The following is a 13,106-nucleotide window of genomic DNA, read 5'->3' as shown; positions in this document are numbered from 1 at the left end:
TTGTTATTTTAGAATTGCAAAACACATACATTTATCATAGATGTTTCAGAATTACATAACACATAACATAATTATTTTAGAATTGCAATAAATGACAAAATATTTTAGAATTTGAATTCATGTCATATTATTTAGAAGTGTCATACACATAACATAATTTAGAATTGCTATACATATAACACTATTTTAGAATTGCAATTTATGTCACATATTCAAATTGCAATAATGTAACTTAAACATTTTAAACTTGCAATACATGCAACATTATTTTAGAATTACAATTATTGTAACATATTCAAATTGCAATAATGCAAGATAAACATAATCATTTTAGAATTGCAATACCTATAACACATTATTTTAAAATTGCAATTTATGGATATTACAGTATCATCTACTTCCAAATCAGCACGCAATAACTTCCTATTGTTTTGAAATTATATGGCATAGTATTCTTTATTTAAATCTGAAAGGCTTCTTTCCTAGATTCTATACCTTTGATATAAGATTCTCTCTTTTCTCTATTGATATATTAAAAGTCTGAATGAACCACAATATAAAGTATAACTCATAGTGAATTTGATGCAATATCTCAAATTCTATCTTTTGTCTATTCCCATGGCTCATAATGTTAAAGAAAATACATTATATTGATTTGAGGGGGCAATTTTATTATTCTACAAATGAGTAAACTTTACCTGAACCTTCCGAATTTTTATAATGGACTTTCCCTGCTTTGAATTTGGAACAGTTCATTCAAAGTTTATGGGATTTTATATAGCAATACAAAAATTGAGGTACCAGCCTGGTCAGACTGCACAGATGCACTGACTGACCTGGCTCTATACTGGTGGCAAAAGGTAATAACTCTCAATAGCAGAAGATACATTTATTAGTAATTTTACTTTCGAAACCCTCAAAGGTTGTTTCAAGAGAACACAAACCGATGAAAGGGCTGAATGAAAACAGTACCACCACAGAAAATGATACATACAGTCTGCTAACCTTGACATTTTGAAGTCTTTACTGAATTGTCACTGCCAGTTTTTCTTTTCTTCCTTTGTCTTTCCATCTTTCTGTTTGTCCTTTTATAATTATCTACTACACAAACTTTTCTATCTCCAACGTTTCGAGGGCTTTGTCCTTTTGTCACACTTGCCATACTTACTCATAACACTTTCTTTTTAGTGACTGATAACTTACAAATTTTGTTTGTTGGTTATACCTCTATACTTGCATTTATTGGGTCAAGGTTATACAGGCTTAAAATAGAACAAACATTTTTTTCATAGTTTTCCTTAAAGACAATTTTTATTGCTATGTTAATGAATTCTTCTGAGTAACCAGTATTCTTGTTAACCCTTAAGTAAATTGTTTTTTGTAATGCATAACATTTATATGTAAAGATATGGTCAGAATGACCATTTTTATGCAAATTAAAACAGTTACTATGTAAAATATTATGGAATTTAAAGAAAAATAAAAGAAATACTACTATTTGGCAGCAAGGAAAATACATGCATAATATAGAAATATGTTTTTGTTTGATTTTTACAGATCACCAGTTTTACCATAAATGGGCGATGTTAATGGACCCTGAGGACATGAGTGCAGGGGTCAAAGGTTATCTCAAATGTGATATTGCTGTAATCGGCAAAGGTGACTCTGTCAAGGTATTTGTTATATGCCTATATACATGTATTGAAATATATTTAAATGAGCTGTTCTATTGATAATCAAAGTCTCCATATGACCTTGACACATTGTGACAATCAACAAATTGAATTAAAATTGTCGGATTTCTATCTTTTCAAATGGAATGTGGCAACATGACCAAGTTGTTTATGTATAAGACTAGTAATATAAGGAAATTTTGCTGTGTAGGTTCGTCAGGGGCAAGACATTTTTTCCTTGAGCATTAAACTGTACAATCATTGCGCAATAGTGGTTGGTTCTAGGAACAAATTCGAGAGTGTGTCTAAAAACTTAAAGCTTCCTACACAATCGAACTAATTTAAATTCTGTATATTAAACTAACATTAAGTTACTTACCATCACCTCATTGGGTTAGAATCTTGTAAGGGATGTTAAAATCTCTATTATTAGAGGAAGTTTTACATTAAAATATATATATATTTTTGAGGATGTTTGTAGCTTAACATGGTAAAATATGTATCATATGAAATTTGAGCCGTGTCACGACAAAACCAACATAGTGCGTTTGCGACCACCATGGATCCAGACCAGCCTGCACATCCGCGCAGTCTGATCAGGATCCATGCTGTTCGCTATCAGTTTCTCTACTTGTCATATGGTTTGTAAGTGAACAGCATGGATCCTGATCAGACTGCGCGAATGCGCAGGCTGGTCTGGATCCATGCTGGTCGCAAACCCATTATGTTGGTTTTGTCTTGACATGGCTCATTTGTTTTATGTTTTAGGTTCCACCAAGGACAGATAAAGATGATGATGATATTGAAGCGTAAGTTTAGTCAGAAATATTTTACTTTAGAATTAATTCATAAATGAAAATTAACTTTAACTATGGGCGGAGCAAAATCTAGTATCGAGTGTATAGCAGAAATGTTTTAATTCATTGCAGATAAATAACTAGTATGATTATGCATAGGTTTGTTAAGTGTATTTTAACATGCAAGGTCACCATCACCGTTCCTGATTGTGTTAGCATATGACATTGTATACAGAACTTCTATGCTGTACAATATTTGATATTGATTAATGATAACATATTTATTGACTTAAAAATGATTGCTTACTATTAATTCACTTTTTTGTGAATTGCCAATAATTTCTACCAAATTTTTATGTTAAGATTATTTATCAGACTTTCTATTTAAGTCTGTAATTCTTATCAATCTAGTTATCTATAGTAATATCTATATACATGTACTTGTTTTTACTTTGATATTTAATTTTGCAGTGTACAATAACCAAAGATATGCTTAGATTTGCTTTGAGTTGAGTTTAATTATTTCACCCATCTGTATATGACTAGTTATTTCACCTGATAATTTTTTTTTTTCTTATTTTTTTTCCAGCAATCTTTTGTTACCTGATGGGGTACCGGCTGACAGACAAAGAGCAAACTTTACTGTCAAGATTTACCGAGCAGAGGGGCTGCCAAAAATGAACACCAGTGTAATGGCAAGTGTGAAGAAAGCCCTGACCGGGGAAGGAAAGGACCTTGTTGATCCTTATGTTCAAGTTTCATTTGCGGGGCATAAAGTTAGTTGAATTAAATATTCAAACTTTTTGTATGGATCAGAAATATAGAAAACAAAAGAAAAACATTTTAACAAGTTTAAAACATGACTGTATTTTGCTGAAAACTTGAAAATATGTAAGAAGGTGAAATATATATGATAAATCTCGAAGAATTTCAACTCCTTTATTCAATTCTAATGATGTATCTCCTTTTTAAAAGCACTATAATTTCTTAAAATAGTATGAGAAATGCTTTGTTTTAGGAAAATAAGATAAATGGTTATGAAAGAGAACCTCTGCAATTTTGCCTGGAACTAGATTTTTACAAAGTTGATCTAAAGAAGGGTTGACATTTTAATGCTTGTAAAATGTTTACAGTAAACTCTTCACATATATTGATACATATGTATCATATCTGTAAAAACTGATTGTCAGTATTAGAAAAATTCAGTATTCCTAAAGAATATGATAAAAAAACACAGAAGTCATGTGCCTTTACTGACTTAGCTGTTTGAAATTTTCAGGGCCGCACAAGTGTGAAGAAAGGGTCATATGAGCCACACTGGAATGAACAGCTCGTGTTTTCCGAGATGTTCCCGCCCCTGTGTCGACGAATCAAGATTCAATTGAAGGACAGTCACAGAGTGAATGATGATATTATAGGAACCCACTACGTGGATCTCGCCAAAATAGAAAACGAGGGAGAGAAAGGTTTAAGTTTAATCAATTCATGTATTAAATATAATACAGTCAAACCTCAACTAATGGTCACCTCTTTTCGGTAATGACCTGACCTGAACAGCCATTTTGTGACGCCCCCGATGAAAATCACTCTATTTCATAAATCTGTTTAGTGGTCACCTGTTGTTCACGGTCAACAGTTCCCGTCTTGTAACTTTGATTGTATTTAACGGTCAGCGGCCAGCGAGGTGAAACGACAAGACAATCTCTTACTAACTTTACAATTATATTTTGTTTTCAGCTTTACTTGTTTTATTTATGTTATTTGATAGAAATATTTTGAAATGTATAATTATGCTATCATCTTTAACTGAATTTTGCATTCTTTTAATATTCTGTTACACATCATTTCTCAAAGCACCTTCTAAAAATTAAGGCAGTAGATGTTGAGGCAGCAAGAAGTAGTAGTACCAAAATATCATTTTGTTATTTTCCAGTACAAAAAGAAAAATGTTTATTTATTTGAAAGGCAGCAATATTACCACTTATTTATAGCATAGCTATGTTCATAGCAGTTACTATTGGCCTGACATGCATCATATAGATTTTGAATAAGATATTTGATACTGTCGTAGGCTTGAATCCTGCTTAAGACTTTGCATTTGTTGGTGTTTTGAATGAAGCCAACTAGCTAGTCTATGGAAGGTGGATGGCTCTGTTTCAATTTTGGTCACAGTGACTCAAACGTAAACCATAAAAAACCAAATGCATCTTTGATGTGTCGTGCATGATAAAGAAGACTCTACCTTTTTATTTTGCAGACTCTTATTAAGAGTACATAAATCTATAATTCTTCTGTTTCCCAGGTTTTGTTCCCACATTTGGTCCTTCCTGGATCAACCTGTATGGTTCGATTAGAGATTATCATTTCCTTGGTGAGCACAACCATTTAAATGATGGCCTGGGTGAGGGTGTGTCTTACAGGGGGCGTGTCTTAGTTTCTATCAAGACAGATATATTAGATGCCATGGAAGGGGGACCAGCATCTGTTGAAGTGGAACCAACCATGCCTCTGCCTGATGTAAGTATTGTGAAGACTTTTTGTAAAGGACAAATACATTTGATAGCCAAAAAAGGAACAAATTTTTTAATATTTTACAAGCCAAATTGCTGTTGATAAACATAAATATATCTTGTGACAACACAAATTGTCTTCCGCTGTCTAACTAGTGAATTACATAATGATACCTTATGAAATATGATTAGCTTAGAATTCCCATCATCTTCATTGAACACAAATTTATTCAAAACTTTAAAATCGAAAGTCTATCTCATAAGATTTTAAGCTGATACTGCAAAAATTGCTTATTATTTTTGACTATTCAATCTGTTGAAATAAGTGTTCACCTTTTATTTTAATTGAAAAATTAAACAAGACTTAACCTTGTAAGGTGAAGGTTTTTGTTGAATCTCCCTTAAAAAGTTTGCAGTCGATGAAGTTTCAACTGAACTTATGGCCTTGTACATTAATAAGCCTTGATTATAGCTATGTCATCTCTTTGGGGCCCATTAAGGAGTTATGCAGGGGATGAAATTGTCTATAATATTTTACTTATGTTGCAGAACGCTACTGGTCGCTATGAGGAGTATTTCTTGTTTGGTTGTTTCCTGGAGGCCTCAATGATTGAGAGAAAGATTGGTGATAAACCTGTACATTTTGAGATGAGTATCGGTAAGAACACAATAAAAAAAAAATTATATGAAGAAACATGATATAAAATAATGTGTCTTTTGATCAAAGATGTGAATAAAAACTAGATTAGGAATCGGGACAATTTCAGTTTCTCAAAAATCAATCAAAATGAAGCTTGCAGGCAGATTATATACTTTTCTATAATCTAATCTCTATGCAAGAACATGGTTTTAATATATAGAGAATATTGAATGAGTGTAGATTTAATATTAAATCTTATTGATGGAGTTAATTTAAATAATATTTTTGTTTTTTTTCCATGAGTTCTAAAAATTCTATTGATCACATATCCAAAATAAGACCGGGTTTACAGTTAAGAACAGTCATTTTTCATTGACGTGCCTACATAACACTCCTGCGCCTTGGTTTATGTGATAAATAATAATATTTTTTGTTAAAAGGTAATGCGGGTAATGTATTAGATGGTTACAACCCGCCAACAAGACGTGACTCGTCAAGTGATGATACGTCGGAAGAGGAGGAAGATGTGCAGGAAGATCATCCTGATGGTTCCCGGCCTGCTGATGCCCCAAAATGGTACAGCAACACCTCGCCACTGAAGCCTACAACCAGAGATAAAGTATACTATCACTTACCATTCTATGAGGAGAAACCGTGCGTGTATGTGAGGGAGATGTTTGAGGATCATAGACGGAGGATGTACAACACAAATATCCTCGAAAAAATTGCAGAAAAACTGGTTTGTTTTGTTTACACAGAATATTTTAGTTTGATTGTGGTGGAAACTTAGTAAAGAAGCACATTTGAGTTTGTTCCTGGAACCAACCAGTTCTAAGCACCTGTAGTAAGCAATCTATTTAATGTTTCTTGCTCTAGGAAACATAGGCTTGTCCCTGACAGGGTTTTGAACCTGAACAGTCAGCAATCCTTAGATAACTGTTTTGTTATATATATTGAAATATTTATGTATGCAAGTACAACAACAACAACAACAAAATTGCTTTCTTTAAGGCCTTGACATATCTTTTCATTCAATAACTTGATTATGCTTACTTTGTTAAAATGCCAAATTATGAAAAGAAACATTTCTTATGATTGCTGGATACAGAATGAAAAATACATTTTGTGTAACTTATGCTTTCTGTTGTTTTGGTTTATACAGAATTTATGTTAATTTGATTGTGTAGGAAGATTTTAGCTTAAAAACACACTTTCGAATCTCTTCCTTCTGGAACCAACCAGTACTGAGCAATGAGTTTAAAGTTTTTTGCACAAGTAAACAACAACTTGCCCCTGACGGGGTTTGAATTCATGCCGCTAGTGATCATTAGATTATAGTCTGATGTGTTCACCACTTGACCATGCTGCCAATTCTACTATTTTTATTCTATAAATCTATGGCATTTGATTTTTATGTTGTATTGCAGGAAGATGGAATAGCTGAAGTGAATGAGATGATATCACAGGAACAGCCATTTCCTGAAAAACGTTTACGAGGGGTGTTTGAGGAGTTAGGTGCAGCATGTTCAAAATTTGTCTCCCTTGTAAAAGGAACCGGGGGAGGAGGGTCGGCTGGTAAAACAAGACTTGATAAAGAACGGCATAAATTATTAGTCAGGGAACTTGTAAGTTCATATATATTTGTTATAAATTATGCCCCCCTTTCGAGGAGGTATATTGTTTTGCTAATGTCTGTCGGTTTGTCTGTCTGTTTGTCTGTCCATCTGTCGATCAAATGGATTCCACTGATTATCTTAACCTTTTACTGCATGAGTATATTGTGTAAAATGGCTATTACATTGAAAATCCTCCTGTTACAAGTTCAAATGCTATGAAACTATAAAAAAATGCTTCATTACTGATCAAACTTGGCACAAATGTTGACTGGACCATAGCCTTTGTAACAGCATGCTCCTTCTTAAATTCCCTGGTATCATGGCAATGGGGGGGAAATCTCAAAATTGACAAAAAAATCACGATTGCATTGTTTTTTCCATCAAAACTGATGTCAAAGTGCTGCAACTTCTCATTAAGTAAAAGGCTTTTCAGCGTTGATTGCATGTTACCTTTAGATTGATCTAAGGCCATTTTTAGCCTCTCACAAGTCCAAAATTTTCTTGGGGGCACATCCCCCCTCTGGCACCTCCTTGATATACCTTTTTGATAGGGGGCGGCATTTCTCAAATGAAAAACAGTGTTTAGGGTCTAAATAAGGCATTTTTTTTTCACAATTTGAGGCCTCTAAAAAGTAGGTTGAAAAACTGTCAAAAACGTCTATATGAGGTAAAAGGTTAAAAAGTATTTATCACAAAGTCTTCATATTTCACATAATGATTTTGGAATTTCTAGGTCAAGGTCACAGGGACCTTAATTGTCAGAATAGTTATTGCTCATTATCTTGAAAACTATTTATCAAAAAGCATTCATATTTCACATATTGATTGGTCATTACTAAACACTTCCATGTACCCATTTATGGCATATTTCTGTATCAGTTTTACCAATAGTATTATTCAAAGGCTTGAAATGGGGCATATTGTGTTGTTTGACATTTCTTGTTTTAATATCTTCCATTTCTAAAATTAAAAAGGTGGTTAAACCAGTGCAAGAAGGACATTACATAGTTAATAATTTCTCCGGGAAACACAATATGAAACCAAGAATGCAATATCTGGCTTATTATTTTGTAGTTGATGCTGTCAACTGATTCCCATATTTCTTATTATAATTTGATAAAAAAAAGAGATTTTACTAAAATGTTTTTAAAGTGTGACTATTGATTGTATTTTGTCACAATTTAAAGTGGTTTGTTTTTAAATTTCACCAATAAACCAATTTTATGAAATGAAAAAAGTTATTTTTGTATAAAATACCAGACTGTAAACTTTCTGCCTCTCAATTTTCTACTGTTTATAATTGGAAACTTCTTTAACCCTTTCCCTCATGAGCATATTGTGAAAAATGGCCGTTTTCATCGAAAAGCCTCCTGTTACAAGTTCAAACTGCTATGAAACTATGAAAAATGCTTCAATACTAATCAAACTTGGCACAAATGTTGACTGGACCATTGCCTTTGTAACGACATGCTCAGTCTTAAAAGAAAGTGTGTTGTTTCGCGTATATATGTGGTAAAGGGTTAACTAGCATTGGCTTATAATACAATAAAAACTTTGTCAAGCAGATATAAAGGGGGTGTAATTTTCTATCAAATATCAAATGTATGATGATTGTTTTTAAAGGACCAGATGTCGACATTGTCTCGGACCATGAAGGCCACTACAGCAAAGAGCAACCTGAAAGATAAAATACGCTCAGCAATGCAGTATTTACAGAAAATTAAAGGTCTTATGCAAGAGGTACTTGTTTTAAATAGTTCTTCTATTAAAGAAGAATTTTATAAATAAATAAATTATTGATACACATAGAAATTTTTCTCAATAATCCCTTGTTAATGTTCTCCTTTATTTGGAATTATGCCTTGGTGCTTCTTTCTTTAGGGACTTGCTTAATTGTGTTTTTGTTCACTAAGAATAACCTGTTTTTCTCAAACTGAGTTTTTCCTTGCTTAATGTTAATGGTTTTAGAGCTGTGAATTGGCTTCTGTGCAAAGAATATGATTTTTTACCACATTTAAGTCCCCAAAGAGGTTTTCTAACTTGATATAATTGATTGTCTAGGGTTGATATTGTTGGATGTTCAAATGTAGGGTATATTCTACCCCCCTTGTGTATCTCCAGCTATTTCTTATGTAAACAGAAAGCTGTAGATTCCTGATCATTTATGCAAATTTGTCTATTAATTCACCTTCTAATTACATATATTGAAGTGCCAGACTTTCTGCCTTAAAATGAAGTCATTGACATTTTCCATTCTATTCATAGAGTATCTCGGTACAATTGTGAAAAAAAAAATTATGGGCAAATTAAAATTGACACATTTGGCTATCTTATAATTGTTATTTCCTCATGTTTGAATATGTAAGGACCATTTAATGACAAGATTAACTCAGTTATTCCTAACAGGAACTTGTAAATGCACTTACAAAAGAACTGTTATTGACAATTAAGATTTTTTTGATTTTCAATGTAAGAATGGGTAGAAAAAGCAAAAGAGGCAATAGATTTCTATGTTAACTCTATTTTCTGCAAATGTTAACTGACACATTAATTACTTTAGATTGCAATAATGATATTATTTGCTTTTAAATTTTCTAATTTTCTTATTGTTTTAGCCGCAGCACGCATTACCGGATATATTTATATGGCTAGTGAGTGGTAATAAAAGGATCGCCTACCAAAGGCTACAAGCTCGTGATATTGTTTACTCCATTGTGGACGAGGAATGTGGCAGAGATTGCGGAAAAGTGAAAACTCTTCTGCTTAAGGTAAGCTTATTGTAAAATCAGAAATTTTTGTGATGGAACAAGTTTTGCGGCATTAGAGATTTTGCAAAAATAAATCTATATAGAAATCAAACAACAAATATTACTGTAAATTTCACAGGTATACAGAAACTTCTCTGTTATGAACGTTCACATGACATGTTTTCAGTTACCAGGAAAGAAAGCTAGCAGCCAAGCAGGTTGGTCAATCCAAGCCAAACTTCAAGTTTACCTGTGGTTAGGCTTGAGTAAACACAAGAAAGATTACCTGGCTGGTTTACCACATGGCTATGAGGAGAGTAAGCCACTGAAACTGTCCATCAAACCTCAGTGTGTGCCCCCGCCTCTTATATCCTATACAGGTAATTGCTGATTTCCATATTGTCACTTTGGTGCAGTAACGGGTTAACTCCTTATATGATTTAATAGGAGTTAACCTATGACAATATCTGAAATTTTGTGACCAATGTGTGACTTAATTTTATAACAATCAAATACTCTTCAACTCTTTGAGTTTGAATCTTGCCGAACAATTAGAATCAAACATACCAGAAAGAAAAAATGTAAAATCAGTGCCCTCATTAGCAAGCTAATTAGCTGTGATTAAGACGGTGTATTAAGTTCATTTTTGGGGATAAATTTTAAGTTTTTACTTACATGTCTTTCTATTATATTCTTAAAAAAGTGTTAGTTAGTAACAATTGTAGCAATAGGTGATATAAGATAATGCGCTCATCAATTTATCATTATATTCCTGAAAATCAGAATCAAAATGCGGTTCAGTTGATAGTATAAGTCTTTTAGATAAGTTATAGCAAAACTATGAGTGAGTTGACTTTGTACATACAGCAAGTCTTTGTGCATCTATATTTTTGCTCACAATTGGTGATGTGACACTAACAAATGTAAGCAAGGGAGACAAATCTTAAATATTACTTTGTTTGTATCTGTTAAGAGTTATCTGATGCTGGCAAACTTTGCAGAAAGTGTTACATAAACTTTCCATTGTATTGGATCTTACTGAATGTCATCTTTTAAAAATATGCCTATGAATTGTAAAATGCTTACAGAGAAGCAGGTGTTCCAATTACGAGGTCACATGTATCAAGCGAGAAGTTTGATTGGTTCAGATGCCTCGGGACTGTCGGATCCATTTGCTCGTATAGCGTTTGGAGACCAGTCTGTATGTACCCAGGTGATAGAGGAGACACTCAGTCCGACGTGGGATGAGATGTTGATTATACACGAGGTCACGATGTACGGTCTGATGCAAGAGATCGCAGAGAGCCCGCCAACCATTATTGTCGAGGTGTTTGATCAGGATAAAGTGGTAATAATACTGCTAGATATCTTGTTGTACATCCATTTAGATATTATCCCCACATCAGGTATTTTCATGGGCGGTTTTCTTTTCGTGGATTCACCGTTTTCCGGTATAAATAAGTTCTGTGCACAAACGTGAATCTGGTTATGTGATTTTTTGGATGTCTGAATTGTGTTGTAAACACTACTTAGTTTACGTCAGCGACATTGCTCTTGTACCCATGGAAAAACCGAACACGAGGATACATTTTTTAAAATTACTTAAAGATTTTTCATTCTTCGAGATGAGGGTTTTTGATAAATGACTAGATACCTTTACAACTCTTAATTTCATCATATTAATGTTTCTATTTTTCATGATTTCTTCATTTTCTGTTACATATAGGAAAAGTGTAGGATTCCCATGTTTAGCATGTATTCACTGGTCTTAAAACCTTAACAACTGAATATAATAAGTTTTTCTTACACATATAATATTCTACACCATGTATAAGGCCACAGAAAATTAATTTTTAGACTCTCATCCTCGCCCGCCCGTATCAAAATCTTTCCGCTCCAAAATAATTTATTTTCATAAAAAAAAATTGTTCATTTCGCAGACGTCTGTGGACGAAAATTAGTCCGAAAATCGTGGTCGAATATTCGCGGGACGAACGCATAAAAATCAGACTGAGGTTTACAGCGCCTAGTGATCAAGATTTTAAAAACGTTCGTTTTCGATCAGTAAAATTGTCAAAATGTTCGTCATATGTGAAATATATGATGCAGTAAACAAGAAAACTGTTTGTGATTGGTTTGGGTTTAGTTTTGATCAAAATCTGGGTGGAAATGATGCGACGTTCATCAATATATTTGAAAAATTTTGCCAGTTGAAAAGCCTTAAACACTTGTTTATTCATACATTTCTGTTTTTTCAGGTCTTAAAAGTGATGGATAAAATAAGTTATAAATTATAAATTCCACCCACCCGCCCCAATTATTTCTTGAAACCTGGATGAGAGTCTAAAGATTAATTTTCTATGGCCTAACTTACAGATTATAAATAATGTTTATTTAGTTAAAAAAAAATGTACAATGTAATATGTATTATGTTTTTACAACTTGTAGTATATTTGGAATATCTTTTTATGCTCCCCGAAAAATTTCGGGGGAGCATATAGTCGTCGGGTTGTCCGTCCGTCCGTACGTACGTACGTCCCGAATTCATGTCCGGTCCATAACTTTGTTATTTGAAGTCGTATTTTAAAACTATTTCACAGAAATGATCACCATATTGAGACAACGTGTCGCGCGCAACATTTGGCTCGCTACCTTGAAGGTCAAGGTCACAGCATGACCTTGCAGCAAAATCGTGTCCGGTCCATAACTTAATTATTTGAAGTCGGATTTTAAAAATATTTCACAGAAATGATCACCATATTAAGACGACGTGTCGTGCGCAACATTTGGGTCGCTACCTTGAAGGTCAAGGTCACAGCATGACCTTGCATCAAAATCGTGTCCGGCCCATAACTTTGTTATTTGAAGTTGGATTTTAAAACTTTTTCACAGAAATGATCACCATATTGAGACGACATGTCGCGAGCAATATTTGGGTCACTTCCTTGAAGGTCAAGGTCACAGCATGACCTTGCAGCAAAATCGTGTCCGGTCCATAACTTCGTTATTTGAAGTCGGATTTTAAAAATATTTCACAGAAATGATCACCATATTGAGACGCCGTGTCGTGCGCAACATTTGGGTCACTTCCTTGAAGGTCAAGGTCACAGCATGACCTTGCAG

At 33.5% G+C, this 13,106-nt stretch overlaps 1 protein-coding gene across 1 annotated transcript in view; it reads left to right on the top strand.

Moving 5' to 3' along the window:
* LOC132731036 (otoferlin-like) overlaps positions 1-11,331 on the top strand; it is a gene marked incomplete at both ends in the record, with an annotated part of 35,422 nt that extends 24,091 nt beyond the window's left edge. The window contains 12 exon segments of the mRNA XM_060717134.1: positions 1,558-1,673; positions 2,442-2,482; positions 3,060-3,246; positions 3,750-3,936; positions 4,773-4,987; positions 5,530-5,638; positions 6,061-6,359; positions 7,048-7,245; positions 8,860-8,976; positions 9,852-10,004; positions 10,171-10,363; positions 11,072-11,331. Coding sequence (XP_060573117.1) covers positions 1,558-1,673; positions 2,442-2,482; positions 3,060-3,246; positions 3,750-3,936; positions 4,773-4,987; positions 5,530-5,638; positions 6,061-6,359; positions 7,048-7,245; positions 8,860-8,976; positions 9,852-10,004; positions 10,171-10,363; positions 11,072-11,331 — 2,075 coding nt within the window.
* Between the last annotated feature and the right edge of the window lie 1,775 nt (positions 11,332-13,106).

The sequence above is a fragment of the Ruditapes philippinarum genome, unplaced genomic scaffold (genome assembly GCF_026571515.1).
Source record: "Ruditapes philippinarum isolate M1 unplaced genomic scaffold, ASM2657151v2 ctg13397_1_1_1_1, whole genome shotgun sequence".
Classification (NCBI taxonomy): Eukaryota; Metazoa; Mollusca; class Bivalvia; order Venerida; family Veneridae; genus Ruditapes; species Ruditapes philippinarum.
The sequence above is the reverse complement of the archived record's forward strand: the minus strand, read 5'-3'. Positions and strand labels throughout refer to the sequence as shown.